The following is a 23,219-nucleotide window of genomic DNA, read 5'->3' on the forward strand; positions in this document are numbered from 1 at the left end:
TGGCCTGCAGCTGTGACCATTAGCTTAGCATCATCAAGAGCTGACAAACTTTCCCTTGGGAAACCCAAGTTTCCCTTGGGTCCTCCTATTGGTTGGGCTAAAGGGAAGTATTTCTCTTTCTTAGCTAACCCTTGCTCTAATTAATGAAGTATATACCCGGGCTATCTTTCTAGGTACCGTTTGAACTTAAAATTTTTTTAAAATTTACTTATTTTTTAAAGAGAGAGACAGAGTACATGTGGGAGAGGGACAGAAAGAGAGGGAGACACAGAATCTGAAGCTGGCTCCAGGCTCCAAGCTGTCAGCACAGAGCCCGATGTGGGGCTTGAACTCAGGAGCTGTGAGATCATGACCTTAACTGAAGTCAGACACTTAACCAACTGAGCCACCCAGGCGCACCACCCACTACTGCCAGTTTGAAGCTTTAAATATCCGTGTCCCGCCGTATTCTCAGATAGCATAGAGTATTTCCTGCCTCCTTCCACTTTGCAATAATATCTCAAAAAAGTCCAGCTATCATAAGCAATGGTAAAGGAAAGTTGCAAAGAAGTTTACAGGTATGGAGCGGTTTTGCACGTGATCTAAGAGAAACAAAGCCACACCTCAGCTTTTGTTTTCTGTCACAGTCCAGGTGCCCATTGGTTCTCTGGACTGTAAGAGAACTCATTGAAATAAGTCATAAGCATATCTCTGAGCTGAAAGGATTCTCAAAGATCATAGAGTCCTTTGATGCTGAACTCCATTATACTTTTCATTTAGACTACATTTTCTGGTGAAGAATAACAGAAAGAGAGACCAGTGGGGTCCAACTTGCAGCTGGTTAGGACGGGGGTAGGGGTAAGCCTTATTCATTTCGTTCCCACCTAACACCTAGCTTAGCTAGTAGTTAGTGTTTGAAAAATATTTGACTTAAATAATCACAATTATTTTCTTACAGTGAAATGTCTCAAGTTACCTACTATCTATGGAATGTCTGGCATTAACTATTCTCTTTTATCCTCAACCCCATTCCCATCTTTATTTGTTTGTTTGATTAATTAATTAGTGTTTACCTATCAGATTGGTAAAGATTTTTTTCTTTTTCAAAAATTCTAATGCCAGTATAATTAACATACAGTGTTATATTAATTTCGGGTGTATAATATAGTAATTCAACAATTCTATACATTACTCAATGTTCATCATGAAAAATGTACTCTTAATCTCCTTCACTTATTTCACCCATCCCCCCACCCACCTCCCCTCTGGCAACCACCAATTTGCTATAGTTTTTTGAGCATGTTTTTTGGTTTGTCTCTTTTCTTCTTTGTTCATTTATTTGCATCCTAAATTCCACATATGAGTGAAATCGTATGGTATTTGTCTTTCTCTGGCTGACTTATTTCAGTTGGCATTGTACTGTCTAGATCCATTCATGTTGCTGCAAATGGCAAGATTTCATTCTTTTTATCGCTGAGTAATATTCCATTATCTATTTATGTTTCTGTGTATCTATCTATCTCACCTCTTCTTTCTCCATTCATCCATTGGTGGACACTTGGGCTGCTTCTATAGTTTGGCTTTGTAAATAATGCTGCAGTAAACATAGAGGTGTGTGTACCCCTTTGATTTAGTGCTTTTGTATTCTTTGGATAAATACCCAGTGGTGGAATTACTGTATCATATGATAATCCTATTTTTAAGTTTTTGAGGAATCTCCATACTAATTTCCACAGTGGCTGGTCCAGTTTGCATTCCCACCAACAGTGCATGAGGGTTCCTTTTTCTCCACATCCTTGCCAACACTTGCTGTTTTCTGTGATTTTAAATTTAACCATTCTGACAGATGTGAAGTAATGTCTCATTGTGGTTTTATTGGCATTTCTCTGATGGTGAGTGATGTTGAATGTCTTTTCATGTATTTGTTGGCCATCTGTATCTTTAGAGAAATGTCTGTTCATGTCTTCTGCCCAATTTTTAATTGGTTTATTTGTGGGTTTTTTAGTGTTAAAAATATGGAACGCTTCACAAATTTCATGTCATCCTTGTGCAGGGGCCTGCCAGTCTTCTTCCTATCATTCCAATTTTATTGTATGTGCTGCCAAAGTGAGCACCCATCCTCATCTTTAAAACAAACCCAAAACAACAACACAATCTTCTTGACCCCATAGTTGTAGGACATCTACCCTCCCTTCTTCCCTTCACTGCAAACCACTGGAAAGAGTTGTCTTTACTTTTAGTGACTCTCACACCCTACTCATTCAGTCCATTGTGATCAGGCTTTTATTGAGATGGTGTCTGCCAAGAACCCCCAAGGACCATTGTTGCCCAATGTGGTGGATCCTCCTCAGTCTTTATGTTTTTTTTTTATAACACTAAAATATCTTTTTTGTTTGTTTGTTTTGTGAAACAGCAAAAAAATTCGTATTTTAAAGAGCAGTTTCAGGTTCACAGCAAAATTGAGTGGAAAGGAGAAATTCCCCATATACGTGTGCCCCAACTCATGCATAGCCTCCCCCATGATCATTGCCTCCTAGCAGAGTGGTCCATGTGTTGCAATTGATGAACCTACAGTGACACATTGTCATCCAAGATCTATAGTTTACATTAGGAATCCTTCTTGGTGTTGTACATCATATGGGTTTGGACAAATACATAATGACATGTATCCACCATAAGAGTATCACAGAGTCATTTTACTGCTCCCCCAAATCCTCTGTACTTTGCCCATGTATCTCACCCTCTCTTGGCAAGCATTGGTATTTTTACTGTCTCCACAGTCTTCCCTTTTCCTTTATATTTGGGATTGTACAGTACATAGTTGTTTCAGACTGCTTCTTTTAATGAGCAATGCATATTTAATGTTCCTCCATGTCTTTTCATGGCTTGAGGGTTCATCATATCTTTTTAGTGCTGAAGCATATTCCATTGTCTGGATGAACCACAGTTCATTCATCTATTCACCTGCTGAAGAACATCTTGACTGCCTCCAGGTTCTGGCAATTATGAATAAAGTCGCTGTAAACTTCCCTGTGCTGGTGTTATATGGACAGAAGTATGGTTTTCTCTCATTTTGTTGAATAATGAGGGAAATGGACACTTTTTTTTTACAGTATGTTATGTAAAATAGACAGTAATAATATGGATAGCATGATCCCAATATAGGTGACATGTGCATGGGGGTGTATATTCGCACTAAAAGGCCACATTTTAAGATGTTAGGCACTGATTTTTTTTCCTGGAATTATCACGGTCATTCTTTTTTATCTTCCAAATTTTGCTGCAATAATTTCCCACATTTTCTACTTTAAACAAGTTATTCTTTTTATTACAAGAATAACTCCCTCCAATAAATGGCTTGACATTAGACACCCAGAATTACCAAAAAAGGATGACCTACAATGAATAATCTGCTTGATTTTTAGCAACAGAAGACTTTCTTAAATGAGATCCTACCCAGAACTCAATATATAAAAGAAATAAAAGTGGCTTTGCAACAGAGTCGCTCAGCCTGCTCTAAGTTTAGGTGTCATGGATGAACCCGAGCAGCATGATGGATAGTTTTAGAACCATATCTCAGAACCTTACTCGCTTACTTTAAAATCGAGATGCTTTGGTTTAAGCCAGTGCTTTTTGCCTTGGGAAGGAGCTTGGCATCTGTAATAGTGATGTGTCCGAGAAACCTATGTACTCTCGCCATCAAAAACTCTGGGGACAGGTGTACAAACAAAATCTCTTTGTTTGAGCATGTGTGTTTTCTTCACGACTCTGCCTTACACATTCTAATTACCATTTAATTCATTCCTCCGAGTGCCAGCTGAGTGCACGCTTTCTGTCCCCACAGCTGTCAGGCCCTGTTGCACAGCGGTTACTATGGTAATAGATTCACTCAACCATTGTCGCCCTACCTGCTGGGTGTTTTGCGCAACTCTACACCTTAGTGAGTTGCTGTTTCCTGATATGTTCTGGTTTCCATCAAAGTCGTCTTCATTCTAAGGAAAAAGTACAGATTGCAAAAATACAGTTTCAGAACCAAGAAACTCAAATGTTCTTATTATAAAATGATACCTAGAGGACTTTTGAGGGATGGGACAGCAAAGAGCAGGTGTTTAGATGAGTCAGGTGAAAAAAGAAAGGACCAGTGAATCTCGGACTCATAAAGAAACAGAACAGATGATCTCTGTTCTATTCTGTTCTGATGGAAGGAATGGTTTGGTCCAACTTGAAGAACAGGGAAAGGAGAACCAGGTGGCTTCATATAAGTCATATGACTTTATACTAAGAAGAGAAGAGGCTAGGGTGCATCACATACCACAGGCTTCCAGCTTATAAAATAAAGCAAAATGTAGGCCAGATAGTTTTCATCTTAGATGTTGGATTTTTGAGATGCTACAATGTGTTTTGTTTAGCTTAAAGCAATCTCTAGTAGTAATGAGAATCAGAAAAATGTCAAGATGTTTTGATTTTACTTTATGGATGGGAGTAGGCTGTGGTCTTGGAGGAGTGTCCTTACTCTTGAGCTGCTGTTTTGAGATGTGCCAGATACCACCTGGCTCATTGCTCTTTTACCTGTTTTGAGGTCCAATCTTTCTCCCATCTCATCCCACCTTGCCTTCATAAGGTGATTCATTCCAAGTAAGGCAACAAGATAGATAAATCGTGTCAGGTAGCTTTTCAGGAAATGTCCCTTGCCTGCCCTTTCAGTTGTGACCTTGTCTTTGACAGAAGAACAAGTGTATGACTTTGATATTAAATTTAGATCTGTCTAGCCCCAAGGATCTATAAAAATTACAATTCCAACTCGTGTTGCATTTACCATCTATTAAAATACAAGGGTGTATAAAATGTGGATAAAATCTAACTTGCAGCGCACACGTGACTTATGCGTGTTGCCCTTTTGGGTCACAGCTGCGTATCTTACTTTAGCACAGTGCCTCCCACACATCATTAGTTGTTGTTGCTAATAATTAGTTGTTGAATGAATGAACCACAGAAATTTTGATGTTGCATTAACTGGTATGGCAATGTAGTACCTTTGAGTATTTGGTAAAAAATAAAGTAGGGGGTGCTATATATGCTATGTAAAGACAACAAAATGTGCTGATTCCTGAAGCTGGCTGGCAAGCACTCAGGGACTTCTTTTACTATTCTCACTTTCATGGATGCTGAAAATTTTTAAATAAAGATAAATAAATAAAGCTGAAAAGTTATAACTATGGTAAAACCTTCGTTTGTGAGCATAATTCATTCTGGAAACATGCTTGTAATCCAAAACACTCGTATATCAAAGCAAGTTTCAAGAACCATTGGCTCAGTTGTGATCATGTGACAGTTGGCATCATGTACTACTTGTATCGCGAGATATCACTCGTTTATCAAGGTAAAATTTATTAGAAATGTTTGCTCCTCTTGTGAAACACCCACAAAACAAGTTACTCACAATCCAAGGTTTTACTGTGAAACCCAGTATGAGTTGGTGGAAATACAGGGCACAGGTAACAGAGGGTGCTGGTCCTGGGGTTCCTAATGCTATGAGTGATGCTTTTCAGCCTCATCTACCCATCTATACCACAGTTTCAATTTGGTGTTCTCATGATCCTTTCCAGAATCCTGACATTTTCTGGGACCTTCTTGGTAATTCCTGCTAATTCTTGATTATTCCTGCCACCTGGTGGCAGAATCTGAAACTTTTGGAACCCAAGGAAGGGGCCTGCCTTTTTAAAGTTAATGAAAGAGGAATCGGGGTGTGTGTGTGTGTTGTTGGGGGTGGGGCAGAATAGGTGTAAGTGGTGAGAAGGGCACCTGTGGATGTATTCTGTAACATGTAATGGGATTGTTTTACCCCTAGTAGAGTGTACACCTTGGCTTTTTAACATTTTCAGGAGGAACAATGTCTCCCATTTGGGGATTTCCAGCAGAAATGATGGGGGTGTTTAGGTGCTGATTGGCACTGGAAAAATAATCCTTAAGACATCGCTTTGCTTTGTTTTATTGCTTCTTGTCGAATTGGAGTCATAGGGCCTAAATGGGTGTCTCATAATTACTTCTTAGCCTGTTGTTTCTGATCATCCACTTAACAATTCAGATTACTAGATACATTAGTATAGATTACTAGATATCTTACTACACTGAACTACAATGAATGTTGTGTTCTAAATGCAAGTTTGTCACTCCACTGAATGGGTGACCATGTTGTAGTGTTGTGTATGAGTATTTCTAAACAGCTCACTCAATTTTTCTCTTTTGCATTAGTTGCTGAGTGTACTCCATTCTCACTTGAGATGCTCTGAAGGGCAGATCCTTGAGCCTGGGGTTCCATTCTGAACTTTCCATGCTGCCTGAGCAACTATAGGTCCAAGGTGGGTTGAGTTTGCTACCTACCTGCTTCTCTGGGAGCATTTATAGTCCACTTTGCTCTCTATGGTTGAAATTTGACATGTAAAAGTCAACATCTGTTTCATGCATCTGATCTCTTCGCATTGTTTGGGAATATAGCTCCCCCTTTATTTATGTTTTACATTTAAATATCTACAAATGTTCATAGCAGCACTCTCCACAATAGCTAAAACATGGAAAGAGCCTAAGTGTCCATCAACGGACGAATGGATCAAGAAGATGTGGTTTATCTATACCATGGAATACTACATGGCAATGAGAAAAAATGAAATCTGGCCATGTGTAGCAACATGGATGGACCTTGAGGGTGTTATGCTGAGCCAAATAAGTCAGGCAGAGAAGGACAAATATCACATGTTTGTACATAGAGGAGGATTAGGATGAACTTAACTGAGGACCATGGGGGAGAAGAAGGGGGGAAATGGTGAGGGAAAGGGAGAGAGGCAAACCATGAGAGACTCTTGAATGCTGAGAAACAAACTGAGGACTGATGGATGTGGGGGGGAGGGGGGAGATGGGCATGGAGGAGGGCACTTGTGGGGATGAGCACTGGGTGTCATACGGAAACCAACTTGACAGTAAACTATTTGTAAAAAAAAATAAATAAATATCTACAAATGTCAAACATTTTAAGGCCATTTGCTCTATAATGTTTCCTCTAAATTGCATGAACTTTGCCTTGGAATGATGGCATTTTCAAAGGTCGTAGTCCAGGAGCCTTTGATCTTTACTTATTGCACAGCACATGATCATTTTGTCTCAGGTAGCCTTGTGCCTCATCTCATGTTTACAGAATCCTTAATGTAGCCCATGGGCACTAGCCAGACCGTTCTTCCCTGAGATGTTCCTGTTTTTCTCACCAGCCTGTGTGGGTTTACGGACTGGGTTAAGGAGCAGCAGGACAGTGAGAGGGAAATGCTGGCTCAGCCTGTGGTTTGTAGTCACACTTCCCTGGCACAATTGTCTGTCACTTCGGAATGCTCTGAAGGGAGCTTTGATTTGGGCACAAAGAGGCAAGACCACAGAAAACTGGTAACATTCCCCCCTTGTGATCTTTGTGAGCCAGGGGCTAACAGAACCTCTGAGTACAGGAAGTAGGGAAAAGCAGGGGTCTGTACCCAAACGAGAAAAATCAGGGGAAGGCTTATAATGATCAGATTCATAAAAATCAATTTAAGCTTGAAAGATCTCCTAGAAATGGCTTCCACGGCCTTCTTGGAGAAATTTCTAGGGGAGAAACTTCAGCAAAACAAAAGATTCATGAGAAATGATGGCTAAAGGAGTGATAGTATGTTTTGAATCTATTTAGTGAATTAAAACTTTAATCCAGGGATTAAGATTCCAGAACAAATTATATACATTTTAACCCCTCACAGTGTAGAAAAGATACTCAGAACCCTTAGCTGAAGAAAAGAAAGAAAAGTAGAAGATAGGGTGAGCAGGCCAATCTTCTTATCCTTTAATTTTTGGGAACTGCAGGAGATTATAAGCAGCAGTATTTTAGAAAGGTAAATGCTAAAATAGATATATTCCACTAAAATCAAGTGGTAGAAAAAAAGGAAAAAATAACAGATATTAGAAAAATATACTAATTTTGTGATTACTTATATCTTAAGCTCATCATAAAAGGAACCATTCAGGTAACAAAAAAATACATCTTCAGAAGAAAACAAACAGAAATAAAGAATATACAAACCATACAGTGAAAAGATTTTTATAAAACACAACATAAAATATGATAAGAGGAGCTAAGAACAAATACACCCATCTGGCAGATCAATGGATTTGATTGAGTCATAGGGAGTAACAAGTGCGTACAACCATATACAGACATCCTCTGATGTCTTTGAGTTTTATGATGGTGCATAAGAGACATGAATTTACTGCAGTACAAATTGTACATTGAACTTTAGATTTTGACCTCTTCTGGGGCTAGCAATATACAGTATGATCCTTGCACGTGATGCTGGGCACTGCCCAGTCAGCCATGAGATCACTAGTGTCAACCATCAATTCTGCGCACATTCATCCATTATTTCTCACTTCACAGTATTCAATACATTACAGGAGATATTCTGTACACTTTATTATAAAATATGCTTTGTATTAGATGGTTTTGCCCAACTGTGAGCTAACATAAGAGTTCTGAGTATATTTCAGGTAGGCTAAGCTATGATGTTTGGTAGATGAGGTGTATTAAATGCATTCTTGACATACAATATTTTCAATTTACGATGGATTTACTGGGACATAGTCCCATTCTAGGCGGAGGAAGACTTGTACTGGAAATGACTCAGGGACTCAGAAAGATAAAACTGGGAGTGGTCATGATGGTAACGGACCAAGACTGAATACAGGATTTAAAAATGCAGTCTACTTGCTCCAAAAGAAACAATGGTCAGAGTATAATCTCACACTCTCAGAAGCCTGGCTGTCTGTACAAATAGTTTAGATTAATGTAAAGGAAACTGAGGGAGAAATATCTAGAAACACATTTAGAAAGAAGTCGATAGAACTCTTTCAGTCTATGAAAGATCAAATGGGCAAAAGTAAGAATAAGGAAGACCAAGATGACAATAATATGAATCTGATTAACATCTACTGAATTATATAACCCCAATAGAAAATACATTGTAGCCATGACTGCTAGGTGTCCCTAATATCTATCCTTCTCAGTTTCCTTTAAATATAGGGCTCTGAATTTTAGCAGGGCCTGATATTTTGCAGAATAAAGGTATATTTCTAACCTCCCTGTGCCTCTGGTTGAAATCTGTCACTTTGATTGAAGCTACATGCAGCTGAAAAGTGTTCCCAGGCAGGACAGTTGATGGAGCCAGTGGACTCCTTTCAGAATGTTTTAAAATACATAAAATGAAATGTCATTAAAAAGAAATAATTTTTTTATTAAAAATTTTTAATGTTTATTTCTGAGAGAGAGAGAGTGCGAGCGGGGGAGGGACAGAGAGAGAGAGGGAGACATAGAATCTGAAATAGGCTCCAGGCTCTGAGTTGTCTGCACAGAGCCTGACGTGAGGCTTGAACTCATGAACTATGAGATGATGACCTGAACCGAAGTCAGACGCCCAATTGACTGAGCCACCCAGGCCTCCCCCTCCCACTTTTTTAAAAAAAATTTTTAATGTTTATTTATTTCTGAGAGCAAGAGAGCATGAGCAGGGGAGGGACAGAGAGAGAGAGAGAGCAGAAATAATTTTATTGAAATCTAGTTATTAAAGTATTAAAATTAATTTGTGATAGTGTATATACATCTTTATCAACACTTTAAAAAACAAGAAAAAAAACCCAACAAATGTGGCAAATGTAAATAACTACCTTAATTTCAATGCCATGGATGTAAATTGTATTTGGAGATGTTGCAACAGATAACAATTTTTTTTTCCATTTGTATATATTAATTCAATTTAGTGAGGGTTCTTCTGCATCTTTCACATTCATTTCAAAATAGCAGTTCTCCTTCCTCTTGGTCTGTGTGATGGAACACACTCTTCCCCCTTAGGCCCACGTAGAAGGCTTTCATCTTCCACCTGATGGCTCTCTTAGTTATGAAGCAATCATAAATAAATCTGGGAGAATATGGACCTTTATTCTTATTTGCACTTGGCTATCTTGGTTTTATTTCTGCGTCTGTCCATATGATCTTCCAGAAAATCTACCAGTGGGTTAAAGCAAATAATACCGAGGAATAAAGGCTTTAGCATCGTGTTCATACAGATTCTTGAAATAAGCAGCAAATGAATGATGTTTAAGTGTCCTGCTTAATCGGGGCCGATGTCATATGGTTTTCCAAAGGTGGTCATTTTTTTCTGTCAAAATTCATTAGAGTCTGGGGTTATGTTTAGAAGATGAAATGCAGATTAACTTCTAATGTAATTCTGGTGTCACACCAGACACCCTTGGGTAGGCCGTACACTAGCAGTTGCTGCATAAAATGTCCACTGGGTGGCGCCACTGAAGGCTGTAAGATACAGGTACCATGAAGGCTTGGCCCCACTCCTGTTTCTGGCCATCTGTTAAAAGAATTAATATGCTAAAACATGTTCTCAGTTTTATATACTACAAATGTTTACTTCATATATTGTCTAGGATGGTTGTAGCTAATAAATTCAATCCTTGTCAAAACGCATTCTGCGATCACTGGCCATGGTTCGGACAAGTTGAACACTAAAAAGTCGAAAGCATGACTAATATCTGCAACTTACTTGTGTCAAAAAATAAGATGAACTGATGGGTGGGTAGAGGGTAGATGGACAAATACATGAGAAAGCAAGTATGGTAAAATATTAATTATGGAGTGTAGGTAGTGGATATATAGGTGTTTGCTATGAAATTACTTCAACTTTCCTGTGTGTTTAAAAATCTTCATTATAAAATGTTGCAGGAAGCAAAAAAATGTTGGTAATTGATTATAAAATATGTAATAAAAGGAAAGAGAATGTTAGACTGAGAAAGAAAGATGATCAAAGGTAAGTCTATCCTTTTCAGAAGAATGTCAGGGAAGGAATATTGAAGAAATGAAAACCCTTAATTTGCAATTCCCTAGTACTAATTGATTCAGGAATGGATTATCCATAGATGCTAAAAATATTGGGCAAAATGTGTTGGGGAACTGGATATTCACATAGCCTTGACTGTCACCTCTCCCCAGTTACTTACTAATTAATAAAGAGGGAAACATGCCTTGGTAATGGAGTGGTGTGCTCATTACCATCCTAACCAGGTCATCACTACAATACTGGAGTTAAATTTTTACAAATGCCCTTGTGCATATTTTTAATTTCTTTTTTTACATGCAGTATTTTCAGAGCTGAAGCTAGCTGAAAGTCATAAAAAGATAGAACTGTACATTCCAGGGGCGCCCTGGGTGGCTCAGTCAGTTAAGCCTCTAACTTTGGCTCAGGTCATGATCTCATGGTTCATGGGTCTGAGCCCCGCGTCGGGCTCTGTGCTGGCGGCTCAGAGCCTGGATCCTGCTTCGGATTCTGTGTCTCCCTCTCTCTCTGACTCTCCCCTGCTCATGTTGTCTCTCTCTCTCTTTCAGAAATAAATAAAACATTTTTTAAAATTTAAAAAAAAAGAACTGTACATTCCAAGACACAACTGACCTCCTGCTAGGTTGCCTTTCCCTCTCATTGTAGCTTTGATATTTGGGTTGATAATTTGTGTTTGGTAGTGCGTGATTTCAGCCTGGACAAGCTGTTCTTAGAGCAATAATATAACAATGCGTGGATTCCTTACTTACTGGGCCAGGCACAGTGCTCTGCAGTTCTCCACACATTACCATACTTAACCCTTGCTTCTCTGGTATTTGCGTCTCTATCAATTCATAGATAAGCATCCTTTCTCCTTCCATTAAAAACCAGTATTCCATTTGCACTTACTGGTTGCGATGGTCAATGTTTGTGTGCCCCTAAAATTCATCATGTTGAAATTCTAACCTCCAAAGATGATGATATTAGGAGATGATGCCTGTCGGGTCTAGTAGATGGGTGTTTAAGTCATGAGGGTGGGGCCTAATGAATGAGAGTAGTGCCCTTAGAAATGAGGTCCCACAGAGATCCCTGACCTCTTCTACCATATGAGGATACAGTGAGAAGACACTGGTTATGAACTAAGAAGTAGGCCCTCACTGGAATGTGACCATGCTGGTGCCTTGATCTTGGACTTCTAGCATTCAGAACTGTGAAAAATAAATGTCTGTTATTTATAAGCTCCCCAACCTGCAGTGTTTTGTTATAGCAGCCCAGATAAAGGCACTAGTTCCATTTTCTTGTCTCATTTAGTCTCCCACTCATTCCAATATAGCTTCCATTCCTGCCACTCCATGGAAATGATCCTTGCCAAAGTCATTGATGGTTTTTATGTCCTTAAATCCAGTTTTCATATCCAAAATGGGCCACTTCCTCCTTAAAATATTCTTGTCCAACTTGTGATATCACACATTGCTAGTTTCCTCTTGTCACCCAGACTTCTCCATTTCCTGTATCATATCAGCCTTTCTACTCAACCCTTAATGTTACATATAGTTCCTTGGGGCTCTGTCTTAGGCATTCTCATTTACTTCTGTAACAAATATTTTTTGTGTACCTACTATGAGTTAGACAATGGTTCCTATCCTGGTTGCTGGTCCCTGTTCTCAGGGAATTTTGAAGAGAAGCTGTCAACCGTAATAATAATACAATTAATTATTTTATTACAATCATGGTAAAGACTTAAAAATTCAAGTCCTGCACCTTTTAATGCTTTTACAGATTGATTAGAATGAACTTGGTTGTGTCTGGAATTCCAAAGATGCATAAGGGAAACAGAAATGCTCTTAACAGCGAAACATCTTCCTATAGTTGAGAAAAAAAAAAAAGAAAGAAAGAAAGATATAATCCCTTTGACTCTATCAATTGAAACTAAAATTCTTCTTATTCTCATTTCCTTCTCTGATTTGTTTTTAATAGGCAAATCCAGTCTGTCTAAAGGGATCAAAAGTGGTTATAGAGTTTTTTAAATGAAAATGCATTTCATGCCAAAGTCTAAATCACCTTCAGGATGAAGCCTTATTTGCTTGCCTGCCTTATTCTTGTGTTATTTTGGGAAGTCATGGTCACTTCCTAAGTATTAGTCTTATCTTGAGCCAGATTATTTCATGCCATAACAGTTAATGGTGAGGCATTAAAGAGAATACATGTGCCATGGACATTTGAATTTGCTTACATTTGGAAAAACATTGCTTCTTAGCAATTCCTAAAATCACCTTGGTTATCAAGCACCTTTTTCCAAAGAGCACTGACTAAATAAATATAAATTAATTAGAAACACACGGGATAAATGTAGAGCCTGTAAAATTTTCTTCTAGAGATACATTTGATGAAGTAAGATATGGATTAGAATGAGCCAAAGTATTTGAAAAATAACTTTATAAAATTCCTTTTGAAGAGACACAAATGCTGGGAGCCAAGGTCTCTCAATCTGGCAGGGACTCAAGGAGCTTGAGGTTTACATTTGACTGCCATTAAAACAATCCGAAGTTGCCCATTGGCATCTTCCATAGGTTTCCACCAGTATCTATTATATGAAGAGGCAGGCTTCACAGTGGGTTTCAAATTTTGGTTCAGCTCTGCACCAAAATAGCATCCCCAGCTAAATGGTTTGGTTAATGGTTACTGATACTTAAGCATTTGCTGCGTGCTAGTGCTTTCCACTAATCTCCCCACAGTCCTTTGATGCAGGGTATTAGGACCTGTTTTTGGATGGGGAAGTAGATGCAGAAGTTAGATAACTTGCCTAAGTGGTAGGCGTGACAGTCTGACTCTGAAGCCTCAACTCTTCACCCAAAGAATTTATGTTTTGCTCTCCTCATAATGATTCACTGTGTGACTTTTAAGTTTAGCCTCTGTGCCCTGCTAACCCCTGCCCTCCCCAGCCTGGCTTTTCTCAGAAGCTCACTTCTCTCTTCCCTCTCCACTTCCTCCGTAAGAAGGGGCCCGTTGTTATCTTCAGCCAAGGTCAAAGTCACATGCAGTACAGTCAGTTCTTGGACCATTATACACCACCTCTTCTTCCATGTGTGCTCTCAAAACGCTTCCACTCTTGCTTCTCTCTTCCTTCTTCTCTGACCTCAAGAGCTCATGTTCTACAGGGAACAAGGAGGTAGTCATGTGGGTCAACAGGAAGCCTAATGTTTGCTGGCTCCTGGAAAGGTATCTTGTTGGCTTTCTGTACGTCTTTGTCTCTTTCTCCCTTCCTTGCTGGATCCAACATACCATGTAACAAGACCTTTGCTCCCACCTGCTCTATCTGCATGGGTCTGGCCCTCAATTAAGTAATTTCTATTTCAAATCTCTCTGTACAAGTTAGGCCAGTGCCCTCTAATCAACTTCCTCCTTGCAAATGTTTCTGAAGCAATGGACTCAGGTGTATGAGAAACAAGGACACAGTAATTTGAATTCAAAAAATAAAAATTCTTTAAAGCTAAAGTGATATAGTCCAAAGGAAGGGATGCTGAAAAGGAAGTAGGGCCCACTGGGGGACACCTGCACAACGTTATAGATTGTGGTGTTTGTACCGTGTTATGTTCCCACAGCTGAGCAGGTGGAGGGAGTAAGGCGGCTGGGGAGTTCATAGGGAAGCAGGTATGCCTACCTTGGCTTCTGTTTAACTATGACTGACATTTTCTTGTGGTGCAAAAAGCCTTACCTCACATTACTGGGTTGTTTACTGACCATGTTTCATGGAGGAGTTTATACCATTACTTTGCTTACAACTCCTTATTATCTGTCTGGCTAGTTTATTCTAGAATGTTCCCGAATCTGCAGAGACTAGAAATTCAGTTTTAAACCTAAACTTATCATTGGTTTTGGATTCTTGGGACCAAGATTTTGAAATCAGTGAGAAGTCTTGAGGTGAATCAGAACCAGCCTCTATTCCTGTCTGTTTCTCTTTACTACTTTTTCTGTCTTCCTGTATGTGCATCTCATACCTTCTTAATCAGGGCCTTGACTTCTTCACACAGTACCATATGAAAAAAAAAGTTTTTGACATGGTAGCTTGGGGAATTATTTGTGCCCTACTGGGTATTTTCCTTATGCCTAACACCCACTGAGTAGGTGCTCACTATATATTTGTTGAATGAATGAATGAATGAATTGTAAAAACTCCCTTGGGCCAAAAGGTGAGGGGCTTGCAAACAAGGAAATACCAACCATTGTTTGATCTCGAGCTCTATTTGGGTAAAAGATCAGGGGTTGAGCAACCTAGCTCCTCCCGGCTGCAGCAAGCCCCTGAGATGTAAATCTTTAGTGAACATTGTGATTAGATCAGTCAAACATGTTCTTCAAGCAACTGTTAAGCAACCGCCACCTCTAACTGCAAAATTCTCACTTCTGTACACCGGCTTCGCCCCTCTCCCTATATAAGCCCTGAGCTATGGCTCTGCAGGGCGCTATTCCGAGGACTTTTTGGGTGCTCGGGAGGGGCCGTCTGGCCTGACTAAAATAAACCTGAATAACCAACTCCTTTTGTGTTTTGCGGGCTTTGTCCTCTGTGATTCTCCTTTGGAAAGGGAGGTCTAACAGAATGAATGAATGAATGAATGAATGAATGCATGCATGCATGCATGCATGCAATCCTGGAAGTGTTCATTGGGAATATTTGGGAAATAGTCCCCAATTCCTCATCTAGATGAGACCACCTTCTTATGTCATGAATAGCACTTTTTATAAACTGTGTTGTGCTGATTTGCCATTGCAGACTAATTTTAACCAAATGGTAGCTATTTCCTGCTTTTTGCATAATCCCTGGCACAGTGTCAATACATTTTTGTTGAATCAATAAGTGTTGTGCTTTATATCAAAGCATTTGGCTCTTAGAGGAAAAGCAAGCAAAGCTTTGAACTGGCAGAACTAAGAGACTGAAAGGAACATTGAGAAGTCTTCAGTTACATTTCCCTGTTTCTCAACCGAACCATTCCTGGTAATCATCTACTCTGTTCCTGAACACCCACAAGAGTCCTTACCCGTGTGACTCACAGTGTTTTCCCAAGAAACCTCTATCTTTACTTACTTCCAGAAGACACAAGGCATGCATATAATATTTTCTTTTATCTTTTTTTTTAACCTTTTTTCCTTTCTAGGAAAAAGAAAGACCAATCAGGCATGCCAAGGCTGTACGTGGCTTCTGGGTCAAACACCTTTGTCCACGTGTGGAGTACAATTAAATTCCTCCAAATCCAGATCTGGGCTTTGAGTGAAAAATCATACTATACTATGCCTAAATCTACAATCTGAAGACAGAGTTTCAAACTTCTGTAGCACAATAGAAACTTGGGGTTCCTGTTCACAATCATCTGTCTCTATAAAAGTCCAAATACTCCCCACTTTTGATTTTTTTTTTCAATTTGACACATGACAGTTGAGCTAGCATCCAGGGCCAGCTTCTCATCAACATCAACAATGTGTGGATTAGATGGGTCAGTAGGTGCCATCACCTTCATTTTAAATTAAGACACTGTGAAAAAAAATAAATCAATTCAGGGACTGTGGAAAAACCTAAATCTCTAAATCTTTTCTAAGATGTCATAGAAGTGTCTTGGGTTTTAGTTATCTAGGCTGTTAGAAATAAGTCTAGGTATGATCTGATTTGAGGATAGAGAAGTTTTTTTTAAAACCTTCTTCACAAAGACAATTATTATCATGTGTTTTCTGTGTTTTAATTCACCAGTGGGGGAGAAAAGCATCTAGATAGTTGTAGCCAAGCTTGTCCTGACTTAGTGGAAACCCACTCAGCCACCTGCTGTGATTCATGTTGACCTCCCTCAGGGGATTAGAGAGAAACAATGCCCTTCCTCTTTACTTTGCATAATTACCAACAACCTTGAACTTCTCTATTCAAATTATCTATGCCAAACATTTTCTCACTTATGTGACCTCCCAAATTTTGACCTCCATTTAACAAATTCTTCAAATCCCACTGACCTACCAGAAAATTCATGGAATAGGTCAGCTTTTCTCTGTGTGTGTGCAGATTTCTCATCTGTCTTGAACTCTTTTAAGTGGGTCCCACCCAGCTGGCTTCAGAGTGAGCATGGGTTCTGTGGCTCTGATGGCCACCTATGGTACAATCAACATTTACTCACAGGCAGAAGGAAACTTCACTTGGGATTCTAAGGAACATCCTTTAGTAAAACTATTCTTTCAAAAATTGCCTGAATTTTCACCCTTAGAAATTCTGACCTTTATTTGAACTCTCTTGCTTTCCTCTCTCCCTCTTCTCTGGATCCTTCTCCTTCCTTTGACCTTGGAAAAGTCTTTTGGTTATTCTATTCTAAAAAGACTTACCCTAAATATGGATACTTGATAAATGTGGTATTTGTCAAGTGGGGAAAATATATACTTTTTAAAGTGGCACTGGAATAATTGGATGCCCATATAGAAAAAACAAACTTTTTTTTTGCTTTTAAAGATTTTTTTTTGGGGGGGCGCCTGGGTGGCTTAGTCGGTTAAGCGTCCGACTTTCGCTTAGGTCATGATCTCGCGGCTCATGGGTTCGAGCCCCGGGTCGGGCTCTGTGCTGACTGCCAGCCCAGAGCCTGGAGACTGTTTCAGAGTCTGTGACTCCCTCTCTCTCTGACCCTCCCCTGCTCACGCTGTCTCTCTCTCTCTCCTAGAAATAAATAAAACGTTAAAAAAAATTTTTTTAAATAAAAAAATTTAAAAAAAGATTTTTTTTTTTTTTAGGTAATCTCTATACCCAATGTGGGGCTTGAACCCATAACCCCAAGATCAAGAATCACATGTTCTACTGACTGAGCCAGCCAGGCATCCCCAAAAAACAAAACCTTGATGTCCACCACACACTATATATAAAATCTAACTTCAGGGGGACTAGACTCCTCAATGTAGAAGGAAATAACAAGCTTTTGGAAAATATGGGAAAGTATCCTTATGATCTTGCAGAGAAGAAAAAGATGTCTTAAACAGGATATATAAAACAGAAGCATCTGGTAAATGGGATCTCAAATAATTAACTTTTGTGCATCTAAATATTAAAGAGTGAAAGACAGTTTCAGTGGTCGAAGGCATTTGTAAACCATATAATTGGAAAAGGGCTTGTAGTCAGAACATTTAAAAAAAAACTCTTTCAAATAAGTAGAAAAAAGACAAAATCCAGTAGAGAAAATGGGCAAGAGACTTCAACAAGTATTTCATAAAGGTGGCATCTAGTGGCTAATAACATAGGAAAATTAAAATGAAATATCAGTGTTACACTACTCACTATATAGCTACCAGAATCACTGAAATGAAAAAGCCAGATAACTATTGGTGAGGCTTTGGAGTAACAGGAACTCACACTCTGTGGATGGAAATATAAATTAGTAAAACCACTTGGGGAACAAATTTGACCTTATTACTAAAGTTGAAAATATATATGCATTCCCAATGACCTAGCAATTCCACTCCTAAATATAACCCCAAACAAATTTGTTACATATGGGCCAGGAAACATGTCTAAGAGTATTCATAGCCGTATTTGTTTCTAGAAGCTCCTAAAAGCTCCAAGCATAATGGCACAAATGTCCACCAACAGTAAAACACATAAATTGTGTAATGTTTATGGAGAACACTGTATATCAGTGAAATTGGATGAGCCCCACTTACATGCAACACTATGGCTGAGTCTCAGAAATAACAAAACTGAGCAAAAGAAGTCAGGTCCCAAAGAATTCCTCTTGCCTAGTTCCATATAAATGTTTTAAAATAAGCAAAGAATTTTCTTGTAATTTTCTATTTATATAAAGTTCAAAAACAGGCAAAAGCAGTGCTTAGGGATTCATAACTACAAGTTAAGGTATAAAGCAAAGCAGGGTAGTAATTACCATAACACTGGGATCATTGTTACCCCCGTAGGCAGGGGCAATTGTGACAGATGTGCAGGGTTGGTGCGTTGGAGCTGAGGGATAGCAATGTCCTATTGCTTGACCTGGGTGGCACTTTATAATAAGCTGTCTGTTTGACTTTGTGTGTTTTTCCGCATGTTATATTTCATAATGAATTAAAAAAAAATAAAAGAGCTCTCTGCCCACAGCCCCAATCTTGCCGCCTCTGAGCCTATCTCTTCCCAGCTCCGCTCTCCACCAGGAGAGCTTCCTCTGTGACTTCATTTGCCCCCAGTTTCCCAACTCCCACTCATCACTCAACTGCCCCCCATCCCACATGGGTCACCGGTGACCTCCTGGTTGGCAAATCAATGAACTTGTCTTTGCTGCTAACCTTGTAGTTCTCTTTTCCCTTGGCTTCCCCAGAGCCTTCCCTCTCCTGGAGCTGCTCCCCTTTCTCTCCTGTGGCCTCTCCGCTCCATCCTCTGACTGCTCTAACTTTCCAGCTCCTGAAACACGGGCTTCCTGGGTTCCCTCTTCCTGGCGTCGTCCACGCCGCTGGCTCATCGTTGTGCCAGCAGCCCCCAAATGCACGGGGTTCCCTTGTAGACTCCAGGTGCATTTATGCCTAGAGCTTCCGGCCTCCACTCCATTGTCATCTGGGGCTATGAAATCACCCTAATTTCAACCAACAGACCTCAAAACGAACTCATAGTCTTCCTTGCTCCAGCCCTATTTCTGGATTTCTGGTCTACATAAAGGAAATCACTTCTAGGTTGAGATCTCAGGCTAGAAATGTTCACTCTCTTTAATCTGCCCCAGCACCTAGAGTTATTATTATTTATGTTCACAGTGCATGCTAGGCATTTGCTATGGTCTGAATGTGTCCCTTACCCACTCCCCTGCCCCCCACCCATTCCTGTTTGGAATATCGAATGCACAGGTGACAGTATTAGGTGGTGGGGCCTTTGAGGTGATCAGGTCATGAGGCAGAGCCCTCGTGAATAGGATCAGTGCCCTTACAACAGAGAGTCCGGAGACCTCCCTTGCACCTTCGGCCACGTGAGGCCACAGCAGGAGGATAGTTGCCCATGAAGAAGCATGCCCTTGGCAGACGCCGAGTCTGCGGGTGTCACAGCCTTAGATTTCCAGGCTCTGGAAGTATGAGCAATAGATTTCTGTTTATAAGCCACCCAGTCTGTGGCATTTTGTTATAGCAGCCTGAACAAACAGTAGTTTTTTTCAAACATATATTACATAATGTTACATATTTTTAAAAAAACCACTAGCTTATTTAATTCTCTCAACCCCAGGATTATTATCCAACTTTAGAGAGGAGAAAATGGAAATATTCATCGCCAGAGCAGCTGTTACCTTACCCTGACTCAATGCTAATTGCATGGCCAAGGGGGCCTCCTTCTAGTATCGGCATTTCTGTCTAGGGCTGGTTTTCACCAGCCTCTGGTAGTTTCAGCCTCTAAGCTACAATCTGATTATCATACCAATCTCCTAAATGGTGTCCCAACCACACGGAAATCTCTTTCCATTTTGTCCACCTTCAATGGGGGTAGTAGAATACTTCAATACTTTAATAGTATACATTCTTTCATTATTCTTTTAAATAGGTTCCATTCTGGGTATGGAGCCTAACGTGGGGCTTCAACTCAGGACCCTGAGATCAAGACCTGAGCCAAGATCCAGAGCCGGGTGCTTAACTGACCAAGACACCCAGGCGCCCCTTGATAGTGTAAATTCTGATCTATTCTTTCCTGATGCCTTAGCCAGTTGGAAGCCATGTGATCTGGGGCCAGCCTGCCCCATTCTTCTCTGGGGCCTCTGCTCCTCATCTCTATCCCCAGTGCACATATTCTTTCAGGCCCCTGGGCCTGTGCAGACAGTTCTCTTCACTTACAGCGTTCTGGTGATACACCTTTCTGTTCAACTGGGAAATCCCTGCCCACCTTTAAGCCCTTACTGATGCTCTCTCCCCTTTTGCAAGGTGATCAGAGACTCCTCAGTCAACCCAGCTCCACCTGCATAGTTATTGGTAATGTACTTGGTGCCAACTGCCAGCATTGCTTTTTGTTTTTGTTTTACATCACATTATAATTTCTGCCTGCCTTGTTCCTTGAGGACAAGACTAGTGTATTATTCCTTCTTGAATTGGTATCCCTTTCCAGCAGTGGTCTTATCTAAGGCGCAGTTGATGGTTTTGCTGAGTAAATATGTGTCTCTGGAAATTCTTGTCAAGCAGCAGGTGTTGGAAGAAAGAACATTGTTGCTACTTGATGTGTGTGAATTCTGCTGGGTTTGAGATGCCTTGTTCTGCACACTGAGACCTAGAGATGCTTTAAAAAAATATTTTTAATTGATGGAAGAGAATGAGGGATAGAAAACAGGGCTATCTTTGGTGGATGTGTGTCCTTCTCACTGGCTGGGCCACCAGTTGTTGGTGACATGGACCTGCCTCTCCTGCAGACATCTTTGTCTTGCTGTCATACTCACTTTGACTCTATTCCATTCTAGCCTTTCTATTCTCTTGAGCCATAAAAGGCCCTCTGCTTTATGCTTTTTTCTCATTTAACCCTTATGAGGGGAATCAGGCTATGCCACCACCAAACCTGCCATTTTGGCATGAGAATTATTTTGAGCTGAAGGCAATTGAGAAAAAGCAGACACAGGAAGAGCCTTTCATTCTTCCTCTCTCTGTCTAGAGCAGAGCAGAACTTTCCCTTGCTCAGGTGTCCCACCTACCATAACAGACAGAGAACATGCCTGTCCCTGGAAACAGAGATGGTGCTAAGATTGGGTAAACCTCACTGTCAAGCCTTATCTTCCATTAGCTGCTCCCATATATCTCCTTGTCACTTTCCCACAATTTCTTGACCCTAAAATCCTAATCTCCTTTTTTTGGTCTAATCACTTCTCCACAATTTTTTGGCCTTTGTTAAAATGGTACATAAGACCCTGAGTCTTAATGCTTCTTTGAATTTTTATTTCTTTTCTGTGAAGCTACATTAATATAAAATGAGAAATATTAATAAAATTCGTATGCCTTTCTCCGGTCAATCTGCCATTTCTCAGTTTAATTCGTGGACCTCAGCTGCTGAATCTAAGAGGGTAGAGGAAAAGACTTTTCTTCCCTTATACTTATGACCTATGAGATGAAGATCAGTGTGATCACTGTGTAGACAACTGAACTGAAGCTCAAGGAAGTTACAGTCACTTGTGGGTAAAAGACTTAGGACTTGGGCCAAAGCCCTTTTACCTTCCTTGTTCCCTCCTTTGCTAGTGCCTCAAAGTTTGTTTTGCCTTTTTGGTGATCCTGAGTCCCAACAGGCTGCTGGCACCTGTTTGTGTGGGCTCCCATGTCAGGTCAGGAAATGAAGCACAGCTAAGAACACCCCTGAAAAATTTCCCATCCCAGAGCCTGTCAGAACAGCCCAGTGTTTTCCGGTGACAGGGCTCCTTCCGGGCCTCTGCAGCACCCAGCCCCGATGTGAAGCAGCATTAATCACTCTGTGAGTTTTGGTTGATGACATGAGACTGGTTTGCATAACCCAGCTGCACTGGGGTGGGCACCCAGGCTCCCATCTGACAAGGGCATTGGGTGCTGGTGTAAGAGAAAGAAAGCCTACAGTGCTCACTACATCCAGGATCTGGAGTCTCCCCGTTCTTTCCCTCATACCAGGTCTTTGGAAAATATTGGCAGAGCTCATAAGCCTGAAACAAAAGCCCGAGAAGACAATCTTGTTTCTAAGTGACAGGGCAAGTCAAGGATCAAAACAAGTTCTACTAAAAGAGGCTTTTCAGGTTTGTCAACCCAAGAAGAGCCCACAAAGGAAAAAAAAAGCATAGGTTTAAAGAGTATTATGAAAAACTCTTATTGCGTTCCAAGAACCCCACTGCTTTCGTTCAGAAACTTGCCAAGATGGTGAGAAATGAGCATAATTTCCATTTACTTGGTCTCAAACACAAGATATAACTGCTCACCTGGAAGCCAGTGTTGCTGTAGCCCTCAGCTCCAGGGGCTGTCATACTCTTCAGCTCCACGAAATCTTTGTTGCTCATGGAATTGGTTGGGCTTTGAATTCTTTTCAGATGTCTGGTCTAGAGGTTCCTCTGTACCTGAAGGAACACAGCCTCTGCTGATGTCAGAATGCCACCTGCTGTTGTAGGAACCTGGGCACGGCTTACATTTGAAAACTAAAGAATCTGGGGCGGAGCAGGAGTGATAGGTGGGTGGGGTGGAGCCTTCCAGTTCAGGTCCACCCACCTCATTAATCTTCCTGATTAGGATTACTGGCCCATTTTTACTTTGGAAAGCTCTTGCAGTGTACAGAACAGAAAAAGACTTTCTCAACAGTCACAAGTGAAATAATTGATTTCCTGTGGGTGGTACGGGGGACTAGGAATCGTGTGGGGTGACAAGGAACATAAGGGCTTGTTACTACCAATTGAC

The 23,219-nt window shown here is 40.4% G+C and overlaps 1 protein-coding gene and 1 non-coding gene across 2 annotated transcripts in view; both read right to left on the reverse strand.

The window, feature by feature from the left end:
- The window catches only part of SLC28A3 (solute carrier family 28 member 3), a 49,196-nt gene extending 26,302 nt beyond the window's left edge, over positions 1 to 22,894 (reverse strand). The window contains exons 1-2 of the mRNA XM_077749501.1: positions 22,751 to 22,894; positions 3,888 to 3,971 (exon numbers count right to left, since the gene is read on the reverse strand). Coding sequence (XP_077605627.1) covers positions 3,888 to 3,971; positions 22,751 to 22,828 — 162 coding nt within the window. The 5' untranslated portion in view covers positions 22,829 to 22,894. The remainder of the gene's footprint in view (positions 1 to 3,887; positions 3,972 to 22,750) is intronic.
- Positions 1,989 to 2,093, reverse strand: LOC144219562 (U6 spliceosomal RNA). The gene has a single exon (XR_013331453.1). It is a non-coding gene; the product is annotated as a U6 spliceosomal RNA (small nuclear RNA).
- Positions 22,895 to 23,219: the final 325 nt, after the last annotated feature.

Source organism: Crocuta crocuta, unplaced genomic scaffold, assembly GCF_008692635.1.
Source record: "Crocuta crocuta isolate KB4526 unplaced genomic scaffold, BGI_CrCroc_1.0 scaffold99, whole genome shotgun sequence".
In the NCBI taxonomy this organism is placed as follows: Eukaryota; Metazoa; Chordata; class Mammalia; order Carnivora; family Hyaenidae; genus Crocuta; species Crocuta crocuta.